Here is a 10,525-nt window from a genome sequence, read left to right as displayed (position 1 = left end):
TACTAAGAGTAATCTTTATTCCCACATTTCAGTCTGACGTCAGTTCACCACCTCACCATCTGCGTCGCCAATTCCCATTGTCTCCAAAATGTGCGTACGCATGGGTCAGAGTTTGCGTGGAGGACCGCACATTCTCCCGTCAAGTTTATTTTTTATAAATCACAACCTTTGCGTGGGAAGTGGCGTACGCACATTTTCAGCCCCGTTTTGTGCGTATGCCACGTTTATAAATGAGACGCCACGTCTGTTTTCACACGAGCCGTTCAGACCATAGACCGTATATAAACTGGACCAACAGATCCCGTTGCTCTGGACGGAGACCAGTGAAGGATATTAGAAGCACTTTTCCGGTGATGGCTGAGCGTTACTGCGCAGCCTCCAACTGAGAGAGACAACGTAAATGTGATGTGAGCAACCTGTCTGAAAGTTGGAAGTCTTCTGGTAGCTGTGCCAAGAGAAATCTCAATCATTCAGAATCTTACAGAGACGGAGAGCGTAGGTATATGTAAGGAGATAACATAGACACAGGCTAATTATTGCTAACTAAAATGCTAGTTAACATTAGTAATTAAACAGCTAACGTAAGTCGAATCTACCTGCGAGCTTCTCCTGTACTATACGGTAATTCCTCTACTGTGCGACAGTAAGTGGCGTGGTTATGACACAATCGTTAGCCTATTTTTACAAAACCGTCTGCTACGGAGCCATAACGTGAGGTACAAGGTAATGGAGCCTTTTATACATTGTCGTGTTTCTTTAGAAATAAACAATGGACAAATAAAGTCTTTAAATTTATCTTGAAACCAGGGGTTAGTCTTTCATTCCAGACTTGTACACAAAGCAACATCGCCATCCCATGTTCTTTTCAAAACTCATTTAATTAAAATGAGGAACCAATCCAACGCAATAAAAAACACAATAAAAAAACATGCAGAAAACAAACCACAGAAGATGAAACAAGACAAACTTCAAACTACTCTCATAAAAGCATGCAGAAATCAACAAACTACATAAGAAGATTAAACATTTTTTTTTTGGATATAACATAATAAAGCAAACTGTGCTGTATATATTCATACATGTGTGTATCTGCTGAGCGTGTCAGTGGGCCAACTCATTACTGTACATCCTGTGCAGAACCTGCTGGGCCGCGGCCCGCTGGGCCTCCTCCCACGTGCTTGACGCCGTGGGTCCCGGCAAGATCGGGACCAGCCCCCTGAAGGGCGTGTTCGTCCCGGGGACGCACACCTCGTAGGTAAAGTAGAGGAATCCATCCGGCCCAGCGTGGCTGTAGTAAATCTCATAGAGCGGCTGGCCGACGCCATTCGCCTCGCACAGCATACGCAGGAGCATCGCAGGGGGCGAGGCGGGTGCTGGAGACGCTGGGGGCCCCTGGAAGGTGGCGCTGGGGGGCGGGGGGGCAGTGGGTCCTCCCACTGCTCTGCAGAAACCCAGCGGGGTGGACTGAGGGCGGGCCAGGCGAGGAGGCGGGCCCGAGGGCTGAGCGGGCAGGATGTGGCGCGGCGGCTTCACGGGGGACGGCACGAGGCTCTTGGGAAGTTTGTGTTGCTCGTCCGGGCTAGGCTTCGCGGCCGACTGCCATTTGACTGAGATGTTAATCGCAAACTTCTTCTTGAATGCTGGAGACAAAAAGAAGATGCAACCGACCAATCAGAGGTTTGATAAGTCAGCGGCAGAAAAACTGCCAGGCGCAGGTCGTCACAAGTCCACAGATTTACGTACATATCGCTGTGATGAATCGCTTGGGTTTAAATTTGCGTTATAGCTAGGGCTGAACGATTTTGGGGAAGAAAAAAAAAACAAAAAAAAAACGGACAGCCAGACGATGCGGTTACGATTCGGGAATCTTGTTAGCTACACATTGCTTCTTCTACGATCATGTTAAATAAATAAAGTAATAACAAATAAATGAAAGATCCACTGAAGATACGATGTGTAACGTTATTTCAGCATGTATCTCATGAACAAAGAGTAAATGTAATCATGAAAAGAGGAATTAAAAAAAAAAATGTGTTAAATCACATTCTACACCAAACATTCAACTAAAACTATTTCACATTCCATTAATGGCGGTCCTCGCGATTAGCCAATCGCATTCTTTCAAATCTCGATTTGAACGCGATTAATTACGCCCTACTTATATCAACGGTTGACAACATGTTTACAGACACACACCGGTCCCGTGTATCAGTTCCGTCCCTCACATACCTTCCACCAGCCCCTTCTTGGCCATGGAGGCAGCGTGGTGGGACGAGAAGACGACTATAGCAGACACGCCCTCTATGCCAGGCCCCGCCTTCAGGGACAGCCTCTCCACCCCCTCTGCCAGAACACGCAGCACCTGGGAGAAAACGGTAGGTACAAAACAAAAAAATACGCCTTTAGTCACAAACGCATTTTCACTAAAGAGGGCCACACTGAAGAACAGAATCACATCAAGGGCCAGACATGCGTAGGCGCCGATACCGTTGGTGCTCGAGCTCCGGAGCACCCACGTGTGCCAGACTGCAATCATTTGAAATTAAACGTCGCAGTTGGTGCTAAGTGGAGCGTCTGTCGTAGTGTGATTGGTTATGTCGCTGTCAGTCCCCTGCTCCATATCCTATCCACCAATCACGGCGTCTCTCGGATGAAAACGCCTCTTTAGTGACCCTCCATCCCCCCCACTTCACAGTGTGTGCATGTGCATTAGGTAATCAGTGCAGAGAGTTCTACCAGTGCAGAGACAACGGAGCTGATCGCGGTTACGTGTCAGTTCAACTTTTCATCTCCGATCCTATCTGTATTTGTGAGAAGTGGCGCTGAGCTGAGCTGGAAGCCTACTTTACGGCTTTACGTATTATCGTAAAAGCCGTCTTAAAGATTTTTTTGGGGGGCTTTTCCCTTTATTAGATAGTGGATAGACAGGAAAGTGGAGAGAGAGAGAGAGAAAGAGAGAGAGAGAGAGAGAGCGAGAGAGAGAGAGAGGGAGGGGATGACACGCAGCAAAGGGCCGCAGGTTGGATTCGAACCCGGGCCGCTGCAAAGGACTCAGCCAACATGGTTGAGCTAGAGGCCGCCCCAAATGCAAACATTTTTTGACTACTTTTTTTTTTTTTTTTAAAAGGGCGTGCGCCCGTGAGCACCCACGGAGGAAAACACAAATCGGCGCCTATGCAGACATGTAGAGTTTATTGACATGCATACATCAAAAAAAAAAAAAAATATCTTTGACTGTATACTGCATGTCACTTTTTCGGTCATTTTTGTAGCTTTTTCTGACTTTTGTGTGGCTTTCTCAGACGATTTTGTCTTTTTTTTAAGATTGTCGGTTTTTCCAACGTTTTAACTATAATCTACTGAGGTGTATCTCTCCGTTAAAAGTAGGGCTGGGCGATATGGAGAAAATCAAATATCACGATATTTTTGACCAAATACCTCGATATCGACACCGCAACGTCATTGTAGTGTTGACTGTTGCCGCTTTCACAAAATGTTTACACAATGAGATTATTGATAAATAATCATCAGTAAGGTGGATATAATGACTGAGTGGGTAAAGGCAAATAACAGAACAGCTACAACAGTCTGGTAAGTTCAGAAAATGACATCACTGTTTTTTGACATTTGCTGTAATGCAGCCTCTAAAACCAGGAAACACTTGTGTCATACTACGGTATTACGATATCCAAAATCTAAGACGATATCTAGTCTCATATCACGATATCGATATAATATCGATATATTGCCCAGCCCTAGTTAAAAGCTAAGAAACATGGTTCTGAGCCAGCCGAGCCCCAGAGCCGTGGTACCTGCAGTAGTTCCTCCTGCTGGGTGGCGGCCGGCAGGTTTCCCATACAGAGGTGTCTCTTCTCGGTGCTGCGGCGGACGCTGAGACGGAAGCCGTGCTCCACCACGTACCCGTGCAGCAGATTGATGGCTTCGGTGGCGACAGCCGGCGAGCCGTATTTGCCGTAGGCGAAGCCGCGGTTCTGGCCGCTGAAGTTCATCATGAGCCGGAACTCCCAGAGGGGACCCACGGAGCTGAACAGGGGGATCAGCACATCCTCGTAGGTGTCCCGCGGGATCTGGCTGATGAAGACCTCGCAGCGGGCTCCTGGGGCCGGCCCCTCCCACACTGACGGAACAACGCAGAGGAGACGGGAGTTCAAATGGAAAATCTAACAATTTACAATCACTGGCTACTTTGTCTGCTGCAGTTATCAGTTCCAGACTCCAAAACAAAAAATAGGATTTTAACGTTGCTTTTTCACAAAATGCATAGCACAAATAATGAAAACACCTGGATTCATTTGAGTTTATCAGAGCACCCCAACATTGTTTACGTTCATCACTCAATTTTAATCATTGGTCTTTATCAAAACGGCAACTAATATAAACAGCAACCGATTATTGTTTTGGCAGTTTGCAGATTATCTGCATCTGTGTTTTATTTGCCTGATAACCGATAAAGTTAATGAATTAAAAAGTGGTCTACAGCTCCGTGTCTGTCCCTCTGCTTCGGTTCCACTCACCGCTGAGTCTGACTTCATGTCCCGCCCACAACACTATCTGACTCTCTGTTACTGGGCGTTATGTTGAAAGTTTCTCATTTATTGAAAACAAAGTAAAACAAGTAAACAAAGTTTTGTGTTGGACTTTGTAACATTCCAAAATCTTAATTTTCACTTTAAATGCACATCGGTTCCAAACACCAATTCTATTAACTACTAATAATATCAGTATCCGTATAGGCCTTGAAAAAAACAGTTACTGTTACTTATTTTCGTAACAATCAAGTACCAAAAACTGACGAGGACACACTGCTGGATGCTGACCTCGACAACCCGACTGCATTTTACCGCAAACTTGCGACTAGTTAACTTTCTAAAGCAGGCGCAATCGCTTGTTTGCCAAGAGTCGGGTCGGTGATTGTGTGATTGTGTAAAGGTGTTCACGAGAACTTGTGAATTTCGCAATTTTTGAAATATATATACATATATATATAAGTAAGTGGGATGGTCTGGAATCTGACAATATAATAACCATTATGGTGGGATACACTGGCTAGGCAATTAACAAAAATGTCTGTGCTGACATAAATAGTTTACATGACAATACATTATAATGTTGGCCCTTTGGCTGAGTCTCTATCTGTCAGAGGAAGAGCAGGAGTGCGGTTGTGAAGAAGTTGGTAATTTCATGGCGCAGCTTAACACTTTTACATACACTATATCTGTGTCACATTCTCATTAGGGGCTGAGCCCCCCTAAAGGTCTGATCCTAGAATCGCCCCTGCTGCTACTTCATACTTGTACTCCACTACACCTCACAGGGAAATGTTGTAATGTTTACTGCACTACATTTATCTGACAGCTTTTGCTTTATTGCTTCACGCTGGGCTCATTGAGTGTCAGATACAATTAAAACTATTGAGGAACTATTTTCCTTTGACATTGGTCCAGTATTAAACGAGATCGCTGCAGTCGGCAACGGCGAAACAAGCTACAGTGTAAGTAAATAAAAGTGCTCGTTTTGCCACTGACAGACTCAGATTAATATTCTAAGTGTCTGACAACATTATGGAAAGGATTTCTAAGGAGGTTGATCTTTCTGTTAAAGGGTAAGATCCTTATTTAAAACATAAAAAGTCCACGAAATTACGTTAGCTAAACCCACCAAACTCCATGTAAATAAACAAGAATTTTAGCATCGTAAAATGGGCATTCTAGAACATCTGAGCTCTGAGGCTCGCTCTGGCTGTCTTGAGCCTGTGCGTGTAGGGTGCACGACTATTTCATTCCAATTTCGGGTCTGTCAGTCACAGTGAAAACCAGGGACATTTCTGGAGACAGCTCCAGCCGGGGATAGGTCACCGAAACCGGGGACGTCTGGTCACCCTAGCCTCGATTGTGATTGGTTAAAAGAAATACCAATAAACCAGAGCACGTTCTCCTCCCATCCAGGAAGGCTGTGTGGACTAGCCAGACCTTCCTCCGCGGGACTGTGGAGGAAGGTCTGGCTATGCGAGACTAGATTGATTGCAGTCTGGTGTAAAGGCAGAGTGTTTTGAGCCGAGCACCCTCTCTTAGTGATGTTCAAATGAAGCTTTGCGAACCACTGTCTTTATTTTCTGAGCTCACTAGATGGCGCTCTCTGTTCAAAGAAAAAAGGTTAAAGGAATGGCAATTCAGTGCGTTTTCAACTCAGAAAATAAAGACAGTGGTTCGCGAAGCTTCATTTGACCATCACTAGCCTCTCTCACCCTCCGGCGGTCCTCCATATTTCCTCTGGCCGTTGACTTGAGTCAGCTTGGTGCCGGTCGTTCTCAGCCAGGTTTCCAGCGCCTGCACCCGCTCCGCGTTCAGCACCTGACGGGGAAACAGAGTGGGAACAACTCCTCATCAACCTGTCCCTGTGCCTCAGCCCATTTATTTTAAATCAAATACACCTCAGTAGATTATGGCTAACAACTGCTTTTTGGTGGTTAGCTGCTAATGCTAGCTTTCGGGGCACTTGGTAAATCACTATTTTATACCATTAACAAGGCTCAAAATAGCACCACACTTAGCATAATGAGGGTTCCTACATGCAAACCGAAGCATTGGGAACTTTGTAAGTGTACAGACAGTTTATTAAAAGACAGATTATAAAGACAGTAGCGTTCGTGTTTACATTTGGGCGCCATCTTGGAAAACAAGTCATGAGCAGTTGAATCACGAACGCTGTGTTTGAGCTGTGGTACTGGTTACACGGCGTTCGTGGTTCAACTGCTCATGACTGTTTTCTAAAAAATGTTTAAATGTTTAATTCTATGAATCGATTTTGAATCGGTAGAGCTTGAATATGAATCGATTTTTTGGCACACCCCTAGAAACCATGTCCCAGAGACACACGTTATTAACCCCTAGGTTCATTTTGCGCCGGAATTGTCCTTTAACTGGGGTTTTATTAACTCAAGCATAATATACATTTTTGGTTATCAAATTGTCAGAAATAACAGGTAAATACATATAGATTTGTGTCAAATAAGGAAACTCATTCCCTTTACTGTCCGCGGACTGATCATGCTTACTGCCCTCCATAGGTCCCCCCCCAAAGGCCCATTCTAAGTCAGGACAAAACCCTGAATATCAGAATGTCATTAGACATCCCCCAGGTTTTTGGTCATATTATATTGTGAGTATGGCTGCACAATATATCGCTTTTTTACCACCATCGCGATATCAACTGGCGCAATAAACACATCGCACCGCCAGACACCGCCTACCAAGAGCCTGGGTCTGGCCGAGGTTTCTCCCTAAAAGGAGTTTTTCCTCGCCACTGTCGCACTAAATGCTTGCTCTTGGGGGAATTACTAGAACTGTTGGGACTTTATAAATTATAGAGTGTGGTCTAGACCTACTCTATCTGTAAAGTGTCTCGAGATAACTCTCGTTATGATTTGATACTATAAATATATTCCTATACTAAATATTTTCCTCATATCCGGCAGCCCTAATTGTGATACAGCCTAAATATAGTCTTTTCCAGGTCAATACTGATTCCATTTCCAGAACTTATCAAACTGTTACTGTACTGAGTGATATAGAGCAAACCGATGCCATTAGAAATCTGGTGAGCCCACCCATTCGCCCGTATGGATCAGAAACCCTTCCACATGGTACAGATTATGGCATTCATTGCATCATTTTCAGGACAAGACCCACCTGCTGCTGGTCATGATCTCAGGGGAATAGCGTTGAGAGAAAATCATTAGGGCCGCACAGGAATCCTTGTTTTTAATCGCCATCGCGATATCAACTCGCGCGACATCAACACATTGCGAAAGACACTTTTTTTTCTGCGCACTTGAACTTTAACATGTAGCAGTTATTCTTGTTTTAAATGGTGCATTTTGTGTTCAGTTCAATGATTCATTGGGTCAATAAAATAATGAAAACATTTTTTTAATTTAAAAAAAAACACTTTGTTGTACTTCAGCAGGATAGTTAAGGCATCAGAACTGAGTCCATTTTAATATCTGTTTATTTATTCAAGTACTATAGTTATCACGATATTCAACAACGTTAACGCATATTTTCCTCATATCATGCAGCCCTACAAATTCAATTTTATTTAAAGTGTCAAATCACAACAGGGGTTATCTCAGGACACTTTACAGATAGAATAGGTCTAGACCACACTCTAGAATTTACAGAGACCCAACAATTCCCCCCAATTTCCCAATCACAATCAATCCCAGATTGCATCAACAGTGAAACTGGCTTCTGTCCCGACAGAATAATTGTATTTATTATATCTCGTGACAATATTTATCCAAAAGACCCAACATCGTGTTGCATATGTTGAGTATTTCTATTTGTTCTGAAAAAGTGTTTTTAATGGTATAAAAATATGAATGTTATCTTCCCAAATGGAACAGACAGTGTGAGGGAAAGCAAGTAAGGCCTCTGCTCTACAAACTCAAATTAGAAGTGATTGTATTCATCTTTGTTTGGGAGAGCCATTGCTCACTGTGTTTTGCTGTGGTAATGGAAAAAGCAAAACGTGTATCAACTGTACCCAGTCAACCCAGGCACAACGGAATGTCAGTGTAAGCCCAGCAACAAAGTCACTGTTACAAATACCTGGATACAGAAAACTCCCAAGTGACAGAAACAGTTACCCAGAGGAGGTAATAATGGGCGGCAGCTGGGCCCCACGCGAGGACACACACAGCACACAGGGCTCCACAACGCGTGTTTATAAACAACTCGTGGAACGAGTGAGTCCAATGGCGCGCGACGTCACTGAGCAAACGCACTTTGTAAACTGCTACATTTAAGATTTATTTATTTTGATTAGGACAATGATTACATTAATCAACATTTCTGTAAATGCGCCAATGTTAGCCAGTCGGCTAATTTTCAACTGTAGTTACCTAGCATGCATGTCTTTTATGGTGGGAGGGAGGAAACCGGGGCATCCGGAGGAACAACAACGGGTAACGGGCAACGGGAGAGAACATGCAAACTCCACACAGAAAGGCCTGGATTCGAACCCAGAACCTTCTGGCTGTGAGGCAGCCACTGAGCCACCGTGCCACAATTTCAAAGAAGAACAAGCACAAGTTACCTGGCTCTGCTTGCTCTCCATCGTCTCCACCGTGTTGGTTGTTTTTCGTGCGGTCAGTGACGTCACCGCAGCTCGTGGTCGCACCTGGCTGCGGCCCCAATTGGCCAGCAGATTGCACCTGACACCACGCTACCTTCACGGTCGGCGCGTGCCGCGGCGTGGGCTGCATTCAGGGCAAGTTCGAGCAAAAATCAAGTCTGCAACAAAGTAGCCTTAAGGAGACTCATCAGTGGCCCTAGTTTAACCAACATATTTAACACTGCTGTAGGCTAATCAACAACCATCATAGAAACATGGTAACTTATTTCTTCTCAAAACACAAGTAGCCTAATAATGTCGTCTGAGAAAAAAGAAAACAACACAGATTAGCCTATTACTTTCGGAAAGTAATCGTTAATTTGCATATTGTGTCAAACGAAAATATGAAGCCTACTTTTCTTTAAAGTTAGAGGGTGAACGTCCGTTACATTAGGCTACATGGGTCATTACAGAATGTCCCACCTATGAAATTTAAAATAATCTAGTACAATATACAAAAAAAATGTGTAAATTGTGTAAGGCTTGTCCTGAGACTAAATATAAACAGACTTGAATATTTGTTTTTCAAAAATATTATTGAAAATAAAAAATAAGTCTCTAGCATCCACGTAAGTGCCATTTTTCTATTGTCCCACCATCTAGATGACCAAATTGAATGTTAAATGCAACCGTTAAAATACATTTTAAATATCCTTTTTTGTTTGTATATGCCTCTTTTAAATATTAAAACATTTTTTAAATGATAGAAATATTTCAAATAATAGACATTTTGCAATAAAGTTATGTCCCACAACATAAATGCAACCCTGTTACGAAGAAAAAAACAGTGAGTTACATGATTCGCAGGAAATGACAATACTAAGCAGTTTGCCGCCAGAATGGGTAGAACAAAGGTATGTTCTCTTTTCGATTTTTAGGGCCTGAGCACGAAAGTGTGAAGGAACCTATTGTTTTTCATCAGATTATTTTTCCGAGGCCTTCGTCGCATTTTTGAGGGGTTTAGAATGCACAAAAACTCACAAAAATGTGCACATATGCACATATATAACTCCCAAGCTGTACATCGCACATTCAAAAACCATATATCTTCGCGTTCCCTGAATCTCCTGATATAGGCCACGCCCATTTCCGCCTAGACTTTTATGCGTGAAAAATCACGATTTATCGAAAACCTACTTTGCCAAACTCCTAGATAGAGCGACCGATCTGCACGAAACTTGGCAGGTAGCATCTCCAGACGGCCCTGACAAAAAGTTAAAAAAAGATTTTTTATAGGATAAAAATTGCACATATTATGCACAAACAAATTTGTGTAGCTAAGTATGAAAACATACTTGCCATATTTCAACCAAAATTATTGCTATCAACG

At 43.3% G+C, this 10,525-nt stretch overlaps 1 protein-coding gene across 1 annotated transcript; it reads right to left on the bottom strand.

Moving 5' to 3' along the window:
• Positions 1-1,101: 1,101 nt before the first annotated feature.
• dnd1 (DND microRNA-mediated repression inhibitor 1) lies at positions 1,102-9,141 on the bottom strand. Its single transcript, XM_078261014.1, has 5 exons — positions 9,118-9,141; positions 6,266-6,371; positions 3,813-4,138; positions 2,230-2,362; positions 1,102-1,640 (listed from the first exon to the last, which is right to left on the bottom strand). Exons 1-5 carry the CDS (start codon positions 9,136-9,138, stop codon positions 1,102-1,104), a joined length of 1,125 nt encoding a protein of 374 aa, XP_078117140.1. The 5' UTR covers positions 9,139-9,141.
• Between the last annotated feature and the right edge of the window lie 1,384 nt (positions 9,142-10,525).

The sequence above is a fragment of the Sander vitreus genome, chromosome 10 (assembly GCF_031162955.1).
Source record: "Sander vitreus isolate 19-12246 chromosome 10, sanVit1, whole genome shotgun sequence".
Lineage (NCBI taxonomy): Eukaryota > Metazoa > Chordata > Actinopteri > Perciformes > Percidae > Sander > Sander vitreus.
The sequence above is the reverse complement of the archived record's forward strand: the minus strand, read 5'-3'. Positions and strand labels throughout refer to the sequence as shown.

What these genes read in the sequence shown, in the direction of transcription:
- dnd1 (XM_078261014.1), bottom strand. Translation starts at nt 9,138, where the DNA reads ATGGAGAGCAAGCAGAGCCAG. An exon ending in ATATGGAGGACCGCCGGAGG is followed by an intron (nt 4,139 to 6,265) that starts GTGAGAGAGGCT and finishes TTGTTCCGTCAG; the next exon opens with TGTGGGAGGGGCCGGCCCCA. An exon ending in CAAGAAGGGGCTGGTGGAAG is followed by an intron (nt 1,641 to 2,229) that starts GTATGTGAGGGA and finishes TTTTGTCTCCAG; the next exon opens with CATTCAAGAAGAAGTTTGCG.